The following is a 12126-nucleotide window of genomic DNA, read 5'->3' as shown; positions in this document are numbered from 1 at the left end:
GCTTCCATTATTATTCCAGTAGTGGGCATGGACAACACTGAGCCCAGGTGTTCTCTAGCCTTCAATTCACTTATAACCAATGGCTTATATTTGTGAAACAACTGGTGGAGTTGGGATTCCATTCTGGGACCGGTGAGATGCCACTCTACATCTAGGCTCAGTCTGTGCCTGGGCTCTGGGTTAACCAAGTCTTAGCTGTCCAGCTTTCTCTGCCAGATTCTCAGAAGTGCCTGTGTTGTTGGGTTTTTTGTTATTACCCACCTTCCCTGCCAACCCCAGAAGAGACAGACGAATGAATGGATGTTTGCAAAAACTTTTCCTCATTCCTGGAATTGACTCTAACCATTGGAATATTTGGGCAAGAAACCAGTGTTGAGAGCAGTGACTGCTTCTAGAATGTTTAAAGAGTGATTCCTCTTGGAGCAGCTAGGTGACAGTGGTTTAGAGAGCCAGACCTTCAAATCTGGTCTTAGACACTTCTAGCTGTGTGACCCTGGGCAAGTCACTTAATCCCAATTGAGAAATGGTGAACGGGTTAGTTTTGGAAAAATCTGGAAAGACCTACTTGAGATTATGAAGAGTGAAAATGAGCAGAACCAAGAGAACATTACATACAGCAACAGAAATATTGTTTGAAGAATGACTTGTATGTATGGCCACCTCCAGAAAAAGAACTGATAAATAGAAATGACATAGTTATATATATATATATATATATATATATATATATATATATATATATATATATTACATATATCTTTTTGTCAGATGTTGTCTTCTTTAATGGGAAAGGGGAGAAAAAGGAGTGAACTGGGTATTTTAGTGTAACTAACAAACAAATTTAAATTAAAAAAAGAACCCAATTGTCCCACCGTTACTGCTCGTCTGCCTTGGAATTCACTATCCATTCCAAGGCAGAAGGTAAGGGTTTAAAATAAAAAACCTTGATGCCTCTCAACAGGATACTGAAAACCCTCAGCAATGCAAACTGGCTCAAAGGGATTTTCAATCAACTTAAGTTACTGAGGCACCCTAACTACTAAAAGACTTGCTGCCTCCTGCAACCTTCTGAAATCCCCTTTAACTTTCTAATGTTAACGAGTCAAACAGACCTAGAACAAAGGTTGGCAGCCTTTCAGAGGCGACATGCCAAGATGTCCCATCTCTCTTGTCCAGGTGTAAAATGTGGCACAGATGGGGACATGGTGAAGGGGAGAGAGAAGTGTTGGGGACACTCCAGGGCAACATCAGGCCAAGCTTTAGCAGAGAGAACAACTGCAGACTCTTCCTCTGACCAGTGTCCTCTTTTAAGCTCAAATATTCCTCTCAGGGGCCAGGGGTCATGTAAGAGTGTTGTTACCCCAATCCTTTACTGGCAGGATGTCCAGGTGGATGTATTGCAGATATGGGATATTGATGGTCAGCGGAAGGATTAGGATTAGAAATATATTACATGTATATATTTTAGACAGATGATTCTTATATATTATATGTGGGAGTATAGAAACGATCATGGAACTTATGAAATTTTTAAGGGAAGGAGTATAGCAAGAGAAAAAGAGGAGAAAGCATCACCCAAGATGGCGGAATGAATGGCAAAACAGTTGCAAGCTCTCATGCAATTATTCCAGCAAGAAAGAAAAAAATTAGCATCAGATGGAGTAATGCTGAGGAGATACAAGGAGAAAGATAGTAAGTACATTTTTTCAACCCAGATCTATACTCTACATAGAGGTAGCCTGAAGCCCCGGGATATTAGAAAAGAGGGCTAGCCAGAAAATTTGCAGCCCAGCACAGTGTGTGGACTGAGGTGAGCCAGGGTAACCTGGAGTCTCCTGTTGTGTTCCCTGAGGTTAAGTGTGGACCAGGGACAAACCTGGAGCATTATCTCTCTGACCCCGCAATAGGGTCAGGAACCTAAAAAGTTTCAATTACTCTACTAACAGGTATCAGTGGGAAGTAGCAAAGGTGGCTCAGTGGATTGAGAGCCAGGCTGAGAGATGGGAGGTCCCAGGTTCAAATATGGCCTTAGACACTTCCTAGATGTATGATCCTGGGCAAGTCACTTAAGCCCCATTGCCTAGCCCTTATGGCTCTTCTTTCTTGGAACCAATCAATACACTCTATTGATTCTAAGCTGGAAGGTAAGGGTTTAAAAGGCAAGTGTATTAGTGAGCCACTCTTTCCACAATTCTTCCAACATTGACTGTTCATTTTTGTCACCTTCATAAGTTTCCTGGATATAATGTAAATCCTTAGGCTTATTTTGCTTTGTATTATTATTAATGATTTGGAGATTCTTGATTATGTGGCATGATTGTTATATGATTATTAATAGTTTACAATTCTTTTTTTGTTTATTTCTGTCCTTTGACCACTTCTCTATTGGCTTTTGGTTTGATATATTTCTAGTAATTATCTAAATGTATATTTAAGATCATATTGTTATCAGAGATGTTTGACCATGTTATCAGGAACAATCTGGAAAAAGGAGGCTGGGGTAGGAGGGATATGACAATTATCTTCAAATATTTTTTCCCAGTAGAATGCTTCTCTTATTTTCTTTGTTAGATGAACTTCATTCATGCATTAGCTTTTCAATTTCATATAATCAACTCTATGCCTCATTGGGTTAAGAATTCACACTTCTTAATAATACTGAAAGTATCTTTTTCTCTTCTATTTTAATTTTAATATTTGTTACTTATCCATTTTTAAGTTTTTGTGCTGTAGGGTTTAAGATACTGCTTTAAACCTAATTTCTGCCAGATGGCTTTCCAGTTTTTCTCAGCAGTTCATGTTAAATGGGGGAGGTAATTTATGTGCTAAGATTTATTGGACTCTGTATTTTTTTAGTTCTATTATGTCTGATTCTTCTTCGTCTAGTGTGTTTCACTAATCTGCTTTTCTATTTTTTTAACCTGTAAGAAATAGTCTTTAAAAAAAAAAACCTTTACCTTCTGCAGAAGAGTATCAAGAGCTAGGCAACTGGGGCTAAGTGACTTGCCCAGAGTCATACAGTTAAGAAGTGTCTTAGGCCAGATTTGAACCCACAATCTCCCTACACCAGGCATGATACTCTATCCACTGTGCTACCTAGCTGCCCCTAAATAGTTTTGATGATTAATGACTGATGGAGAATTTGAGACATGCAATGGCTATTCCTTCTTCCTTCCTCCCTTCCCCGACCCCCATTATTCTCCTTGAGATTCTAGGCCTTTTATTCCTCTAAATAATTTGTTATTGTTTTGCCTGACTCTAAGAAATACCTTTGGTAGTTGATTAGTTTAACACTAAACCTATAAATTAATACAAATCATCATTTTTATTATATTGAGTTGCACTAGCCATGAGCACTGAATAGGTCTCCAATTATTTAAGTCATTCTTTATTACTTTGTTAAAAACCCTTACCATCCATCTTAGAATCAATACCAAGTATCAGTTCCAATGCAGAAGAGCAGTAAGGGTTAGGCAACTGGGGCTAAGAGACTTACCCAGGGTCACACAGATGGGAAGTCTCTGAAGTCAGATTTGAACCCAAGACCTCTCATCTATTCCCAGGTCTGGCTCTCTATACTCTGAGCTGCCCAGCATTCTTTATTTCTTTAAAGAATGTTTTGTGATTCTATTTATGCATGCCTTGATTGTGCCTTTGGTAGATGGATGCCCAGGTAGTTTATGTATTTTGGGACTTCCTTTCATATTATCAAGAACGTATAATTAAAGGAATGTGAAAGGAAAGTTATGATGAGTCACAGAACCTCAGAGCTAGAAGGGAACCATACTTGAGAATACCTCTGACAGCATCCTCGGTGAGTACTCATCAGGAATCCGCGTGAAGATGTCTAATGATGGAGAGCTCACTCCTTCCTGAGGCAGCCCACTCCACTCTTGGGCTGATTTAACTCCTTAGAGGTGTTTTAAGAAAAATGCTGACAGATGGAATAAATTCACAGTAACTAGCATAGTGGGGAGATTGGAGGCCATACTATCAAGAACAGTCTGAAGGAAAGAAGACTGGGCTAAGAGGGATATGGAAGCCATCTTCAAGAATTTGAAGGACTCTCATATGGAGGAGGGAGTATCCAGGGCTCTCTTCCACATTGGGGGGCCCTGAGATCTGGAAGATCTGAATACAATTTTTTAAATTGCTGCAAGATGTCAAGCAAGAAATTGCTGTAGACATATTTAGCACCCCCAAACCAGTGTATAGAACCACAGTTTTTTTATTACAAATTTAATTTCAAGGAAATTTATGCTATTAAACAATAAAATATATACTGTACAGGTAATACTATACATAATAGTACATATGTTTTATGCATTTACAAGTCACAAAACTTTTTAACATACTTCTATATTTCTACCATTTGAGTGTCATCTGTTGAATTTTGCATTCTTTTTGCAACCTTCAACTTTTTACTTATTTTATCTTTAAAAAAGAAAATGGGTAGATTGATGGTATTAAAAGATAAAATGTGGTGATAGGATACATATATATTTTATGCATTTCTGAATTTCAAAACATTTTCTGTGTCATCTGCTAAGCCTTTATATGTCATCTGTGGCTTCTGCAAAACTCCCCCCAATTCCCATTCCTTTTTTTTTTAACCCTTACTTTCAGTCTTAGAATCAGTACTGGGTATTGATTGGTTCCAAGACAGAAAAGCAGTAAGGGTTAGGCAATGGGGGTTAAGTGACTTGTCCAGGGTCACACAGCTAGGAAGTGTATGAGGTCAGATTTGAACCCAGGATCTCCCATTTCTAAGTCTGGCTCTCAATCCACTGAGCCACTTAGCTGCCTCTTCCCACTTAATTTCTTATGCTAACTCAAGACATGTTGAAACTACAATGGGGAAAGAAGTCATGATGTGCTTGTTTGGCTTGGTCCCAGTGGGCAGACCTAGAAGCAGTGGGTAAAAGTTCCAGGGAGTCATATTCCAAGTTGATGTAAAGAAAAAATTTTCCTACAGTGGGTGTTATCAGAAGGGAATGGGCAGTTTTAGGAAAGGGTGGTGGAAGTGTTTCATTGGGCACCGAATGACCACTTGCAGAGGAGATTCCTGATCAGATGGGGGTGGCTAGATGTCCTCTGAAATACCTAACCACTGTGAAACTCCATACACCAGTTACTCAGAGGAAATGTAGAGGGGGAGCCAAGTATCCCAGCACTAGGATTCAGTGATCATCATCTCAAACTATGGATAGACTGGGATTTGAGCTAATGATGAAATCATGAATCTTGCTGAAGCACTGAAATAAATACTTAAACATAGCATTATAAATCGAGTGGCAGTAGTGATGCCATGCACTCCGAAAGTAGACCATCAGCACTATGGCTCCCTCTCCACCATGCCTTGTCCCTTGATGTCAATATTCCAAGCTCATGCTTTCTCTCTTCTCCCTCCTTCCTCTCCAGGTCTGCTCTCAGGAAAGGTACTAAGCAGTAGAAAGAGCCCTGAACTGGGAATCAGGGAATTTACATTCAAGTCTGCCTTTGACACTTATTAGTTATGTGATCTCAGGCATGACCTCCATTTTGGAGGTCTTCCTGGCCTCCAAATTTCCATCCCAAAAATGAGGAGTTTTGACTAGATGGTCTCTAATGCCTCTCTCAGCTCCAAAATTCTGTCTGATAAGGTTCTTTCCTGCTGTCCTATTCTCTGTTTTATGCTCTAAGATCCCTTCCACTTCTAAGATTTGTGATCACTCACAACAATGTCTTCCATTTAGGTTGGATCCCTGCTTTGCTGTGTGTCCTTGGGCAAGTCCTTTAATCTCTCTGACCTTGCTTGGTTTCTTCATCAATAAAGTGAACCTGTTGGACTAGATGACCTTTAAGGTCTTCTGACTCTAAATCCTATAATTTTGAGTGCTGATGGAGAAACTGCTGTTGGTGGTTAGGGAGAAGTCATTTTGGGTAAGGCTGGGAGTTGGGTCCCACATCACACTATGCAGTAGCCAGCCAGTGCTGTCTCAGGGCTTAGTCTTTTGGTGAAATGAGGGCATTTTATAATGCTTTTGTTGTTCTTCCTGTAGATGCATGTTATTCCCAAGGACAATGCATCCTCCTTTCCTCCCTCTCCTCCCCTGTAGAGTCATTATTTTCTAGAGAATTCATCTCCCATCTTCTTGACCTAGTTTTCTGTGTCTGCATGACTTACCCCTTAGAGAAAGAAGGCAGCAGAGAGGGTAGGCCAAGGCTGGGCAGAGGGTCTGTTTTTCTGCTTATGGTTCCATAGAATGGAAAGAGCTAAGATATAGTCAGAGGACCAACATTCTAATCTTGGCTCTGCCACTTACAAGCTATATGACTCTGAACAAAAATCTTCTGTTTTTTTTCTTCTGGGGCTCAGTTGCTATAAAATAAGGGGGATCAGATTACAAGATCTCTAAAATTGTTCCAGCTCTGACATTTTCTCTGTTCTCTGTTCTAAAGTCCCTCCCAGCTCTGACAATCTCTGTTCTCAGGTCCTTCCCAGCTCTGACATTCTCTGTTCTCTTTTTCTAAGGTTTCTCCCAGCTCTGACATTCTCTGTTCTCATATTCATTCTAGCTCTAAATCTTCTTCCCAGTTAGAGCATGATCCCTTCCTACCTTTGGCACTGACTGACGTCACACCCTCCCTTCTGTAGGTCCTCAAACATGATGCCCCCCCTCTTCTGCTGCCATCTTGGTACCTCTGTGCTGTCCCCATACCAGGAATGCTCCTCTGCCTCCTTACTTCCACCTCATGTTCTGCATTTGACAACTTTATCAATTCCCTTATATGGTCAATGCCTCTCCTCTCAGATGACTACTCATGTTGGCTCCTCCATTCGGAATGGTGGCTCCTTGCGGGGCAGGGACTGTTTTTGGCTTTTCTTTGTATCCCCATCAGGAATTAGGGTCCTTGGCACAGAGAAGGTACTTAATAAATTCTTGTTGACTTTGACCAAGAGCAAGACTTTGGTTTACTTACTCTTCATCCTTCTCCCTCTTCTTACTCTAGCACAGAGCAATACTCAATAAAACCATACTGATTGTTTAGACTTCTCTGACTCCTATCTTACACCCCAGAGAATGGTTGGTTTATGTGGTTTGGTCCTGGGACAAGTCCTCCTGAGCTATCCTTCCAGTAGTCTTTGGGGAGACATCAGATTCTTTAATTGTTCCTTTCAGTCTAGTGGTCCAACTGGGAAAGATGAACATCAGGGTCCATGAAGGAATAATAATAATAATAGCTAGCATTTAAATAGCAACTTTAAGTTTTGCAAAGCACTTTACAAATATTCATTTTATCCTGGATTTGAACTCAGGTTTTCCTGACTCCAGGGTCCAATACTCTATCCACTGTGATACCTCACTGCCTGAAAAACTCACAGCTGGAAGGAACTTGGCTCAAGTTACCCTGCCCACTGTTGGAACTAACCACTGTCCCTCTGGACCACAATCTTCCTTTATTGTTCTGTGAGTGTTCCAGGATCGGTTGTACAGCATCTGTGATGTGTTGTCCTGTACTCCTTCTGTTATGGGTCAAATACCTCCAGTGATGGGAAGCACATAATTCCCAGAGTTAACTCTTTCCTTAGTTGGATAACTCTATTGGAAAGTTATTTGTCCATTGATCTGAAACCTGTATATTCCCATTCCCTCTTCACCCCTAACCCCATTGAATCCAGATCTCCCCTCTGCCTGACTTTACATGGAGGCAGTGCTGCTCTAGCCATGGTACTGAATTCATAGGTAACTTGTTTCTCACAGACTGGTCTTCTTTATAGGTATATCAGCTCATGCTACTCCTTTCCTTGAAAATTTCCAATGATTTCCTATTGCCTACCAAAAAGAGCTCAGACTCCTCTGCCTGGGGTCAGCTAGCTTTTCCAGATTTATTTCCTTTTAATCCCCCTCCCCCCCTCCACAAGCATTCGATGCTCTAGCCAGACTAGGATGGCATCTCTGATGCTCACTCTGCCTTTTCCTATGTACACAGGCTCACACATTCTTTTTCAACTTCTTTGAGTTTCTTTTTCCTATCATTTACAACCCAGATAAAAAACCATCCCTCTTTCCAGGAAGTCTTCCCTAATCCTCCCAATTGTAATGACTTTCTGTATTGGATTGTTTTATGTACGCTTCTCTAATACATTGTATTGTTGTAATTATCTCTGTGTGTGTGTGTGTGTGTGTATGTATGCGTGTGTGTGCCCTTTTTAAGACTGTGAGCTCCATGAGAGTATGGCCATGGACCTGGATTTTCTATGCATGATCCCTTTTCTCCATATGGCTGGGACCCCAATGCTTGGCTACTAGACCCTGCCTGATTACTTCTCCCATCCCTGGTCCCTCTTTGCCTCAGTTTGCACTTTCAGCTGAGGGCCCTCACATCCTACCTCAATTTTCCTTTTTTCCTACGTGTCCATATCTCCAATGCCCAGCCCCAAGTCTGTATTCTATGTGAAACTTTTCATGTCCCCTCCCTGGTGATTCCTCCCCCTACCATCACCTTCCCTTTTGAACATATCTTAAATACATACAGGTTTGTTTCTCTCAATAGAGGTAAGCTAGCTGCTAGATAGCAAGGACTTAGGAACTGTTTCCCTGGCTTGTCTCTCTAGCACATAGTAGATGTGTAATCAATGCTTGTTGATTGGTCCCTAGATCCAAATCCTTGGGGTTAGCCTGGATTCCCAGTGGCAGCCCTTCATTTATATGTAGCCAATCTTGGCAGCAAATTTTGGTTTTATTTAAAGTTAGCACCTAAAATACTTTGCTTAATTACTGGTTTCTTTGATGTGACAGTTCACGCTCTTCCAAGGAAGGAAGGAGATCTTTGAAATGCTAACACTTATTCTTCAGTGCAGCACCTGGGAAGTTCTAGGAGAACTCTACTCTGGGAAGGCTAGTACTTTGGCTTGATCCAAAAGGATATTCGCCAAGTCCCCTCCTGGAGGGGGTGTGTTTGGGGTCTGGGGTTTAAGGTCAGGAGAATTCTTACCTAAGTCAAGATCCCTCACAAGATGAAGACCGAAGTAGGGGAAGGAACTTGGCCAGTCTTACTGGTTGTATGTGGCCAGTCTGGGGCATGAATTCTAATCTTCTAAAAATCCAAAGCCATTAAACCCTGGGCTTTGAGAAAATGATTGACAACATTAGTGGCATAAGCAAATCCATCCCCAAGTTATGTTGACGACTTCTGGGTGATAGGTGTGGTTTAGTGTTATTCTCCTTGGTTTGATTCAGTCAGTGAGATGGTACTGATAGTTACCTGGGCCAAGGTGGCAAGTTCTGAGAGTCAGCTCCCTCCCTGATCTTCCTCCCCATGTTGGCTTTCCTTCTCTCCTCTCTAGGAAGTCACAAGCCCTGATTTCCCCCTCCCACCGGCCATGGTGCAGCCAGGAGTGTAGGTGTTTCTTGAGGAGGTTGGAGAATGGGCCAGAGGCCCAGGCCCTGAATGCTGGAGCAAGCAGCAGACCATGGTAGTACACAGTTAGGACTAATCTCTTTTTCCAAGTCAAGTCCAAGAGCCTTCTACCTCTTTGCACATCTTGGCTATTTTTCACTGCCTGGAACCATGAACTGACTTCTCTGTCCATTGCTTCCCATTTATCCTGTACATATCCTGTTTGTACACAGCTGTCTGTGTCTTATCCCTGTCATTAGGCTGTGGGCTCCTGGAGGGCATTGCCTTTTGCCTCTTTTTGTAACCCCAGACATAGCAGAAACTTAATAAATCTTTACTGACTGATGGACTCCTCCCGATACCTGCTCTTGGCTACCCCCGCCATGCAGAGGATTTGGGGCATGATAAGGATAACCAGATTACAATCCTTTGCATTTGTGTATAACATGTTATGGTTTTCAAAGTGCTTTCCACACATGATGTCACCTGACCACAGCAGAGTCCTGGGAGTGGAAGGGATTTATCCAAGGATGAGTGGGAGGCGAGCACCAGCGTTGGACTAGAATTCCAGTCTCGTTTCCTAGTCCATTGGGTCTGGGGTCCCCTTCTAGAGAAGCGGCACTTCCTTGTTAGTCCCAGAGAGGCCCAGGGGTGAGGCCGGGGGTGGGCATGGTGCAGCCACCACATCCCACGGAGGAGAGAAATGGATGTCTCAGGTTATCTTTGATGGGCCATGACGTCCTTGCGTCTTCTAGAGGTTATCAGAGGTTCTCCCCTCCAAGGGGAAAGGCTATGATCAGAGGCGCTCCGGGCAAGATGCTTGAACCCTCACAGGCAGGCTGGGAGTGGGAGAAGGTGTTATAGACTGCAGTGCTCCAGTGACGGACCGTTAGGCATTGGGATGGGCAGGAGAGGAGCCTCTTGGAGTTCACATTCTAGCAAACCCTGCAGGAAGGCCCTGTAACCCTTCCGTCTGTCCTGTCCCTACGAGGAAGAGGCCTGCAAGGAAGGGGCTGACCATCACACCATAGCTTAAACTTGCAGCACTTTTTGGCCAGTAAGAGCTGCACATACATCATTTCACTTGCTTCTTACAACAGCCCTGCGAGGTAGGTGACAAGTAGTATTAACCCATTTACAGATGAAGACGTTGAGGCCTAGAAAAGGGACGACGGGTTCAGAGTTACACAATGTAGCGCTTGGGATTCAAGCCAACGTTGAGTCCAGGCCTCTTTCTCCTTCCCCCCACGTCGTGACCCGCCTTGCCTGTTCACCACCTTCCACGATCCCTCCCTCTTGTCTGAGCTGCATGAAGCCGGAGGAGCCCAGCAGAGCGCTCCAATCTGTGGGGAGGGCATCCAGGCCTCCCAGGCCTCGGTCACAGAAAGGACTCGGGTTGACCTCTTCTCCCCCTTGATCTGCCACGCAGAGTAGAGGATCTCCTTCCCACACGTACGTGGGCAGACTCCTGCCTTTGCCTGGGCTCCATCTGCCAAAGGGCAGTTTGCTAGACCAGGTGAGAAAGGAAGGAAGTGGCTCCCTCCCTGCAGAGCCCAGGGGTTCTCCTCAGCTGTTTCCTCCAGGACCAGCTGGAGAGGAGGTGGTGAGCTCCTCAGACAGAGCCTCGAGCCCTTCTCCCGTCTCCCTCTCCCTGGCCTCATGACTGCTGAGCTGTGGCAGCGCCCTGGGTTGGAGGGGCCCAATAGGGATAGCGTCTGGGGTAGCACCCAGGTAAGCTTGGGGAACTCCGAGAGCGTTGGAGCTTCCAGGCTGGACTAGCAGCTATACTTCTGGAAACCAATCACGGGATCCTAACAGAGCAGGAAGAATGTAGGAGGCATCTTGTCCAAGGCAGGCCATCCTCCAGCTTACAGTCTTCTCATCTTGGGTGCCTTTTGCCTGTCCCTTGCTGTGACGAATACTCCTATATCTAGAATAGGGTTAGGGACCCTGGGGGAGAGGCGCCCTGGTCAGACTAGTGAGAAGTCAGCCTGAAAACTGGAGGAGCGTCGGTCCTTGGGGCTAGTCCGTGTCAGCATGGAGATCTGGGTGCTGAAGTTGGTGCCGTTGCTGCCCACGGATGGGTGATGGTACTTGAGGTCAGAGCCCAAGAATTGTTCCAGGTGCCACCGCCTCCACTTACGTTTGATCTCTGCCTGGACCTAGTGGAGAGGTTGAAAGAAGAGGAAGAGAGAGATGGAGGGAGTGGGGTGGAGAAAGAGAGAGAGAGAGAGAGAGAGAGAGAGAGAGAGAGAGAGAGAGAGAGAGAGAGAGAGAGAGAGAGAGAGAGAGAGAGAGAGGGAGGGAGAGAGAGGGAGGGAGACGAAAAAGAGAAGAAGGAGGGAGGGAGGGAGAGAGGGAAGGAGGAGGAGGGGGAGAGAGAAGAGAGGAGAAGAGGAGAGAGAAAGAGGGGAGAGGGAGAGGGAGGTAAGGAGGAAGAGAGAAACAGAGAGGAGAAGAGAAGAGGTGAGAGAGGGGGAGGGAAGGAGGGAGGGAAATAGGGATGGAAGGAAGAAGAGAGAAACAAAGGGGAGAAAGGGGAGAGAGAGGAGAGTGGAGAAGAGAAGAGGAGAGAGAAAAAGAGAAGGGAGGGGGAGAGGGAGGTAAGGAAGAAGAGAGAAACAGAGAGGAGAGAGAGAGAGAGAGAGAGAGAGAGAGAGAGAGAGAGAGAGAGAGAGAGAGAGAGAGAGAGAGGGAGAGAGAGAGAGAGAGAGAGAGAGAGAGAATAAGGCATAAATACTG

General features: G+C 44.1%; 1 protein-coding gene across 1 annotated transcript in view; it reads right to left on the bottom strand.

Annotated features, from left to right (window-relative positions):
* Nucleotides 1-4210: 4210 nt before the first annotated feature.
* VIPR1 (vasoactive intestinal peptide receptor 1) overlaps nucleotides 4211-12126 on the bottom strand; it is an 85042-nt gene continuing 77126 nt past the window's right edge. Inside the window, exon 13 of the mRNA XM_007499811.3 lies at nucleotides 4211-11546. Within this exon, the coding sequence (XP_007499873.2) occupies nucleotides 11355-11546 (192 nt within the window). The 3' untranslated portion in view covers nucleotides 4211-11354. The remainder of the gene's footprint in view (nucleotides 11547-12126) is intronic.

Source organism: Monodelphis domestica, chromosome 7 (assembly GCF_027887165.1).
Source record: "Monodelphis domestica isolate mMonDom1 chromosome 7, mMonDom1.pri, whole genome shotgun sequence".
Lineage (NCBI taxonomy): Eukaryota > Metazoa > Chordata > Mammalia > Didelphimorphia > Didelphidae > Monodelphis > Monodelphis domestica.
The sequence above is the reverse complement of the archived record's forward strand: the minus strand, read 5'-3'. Positions and strand labels throughout refer to the sequence as shown.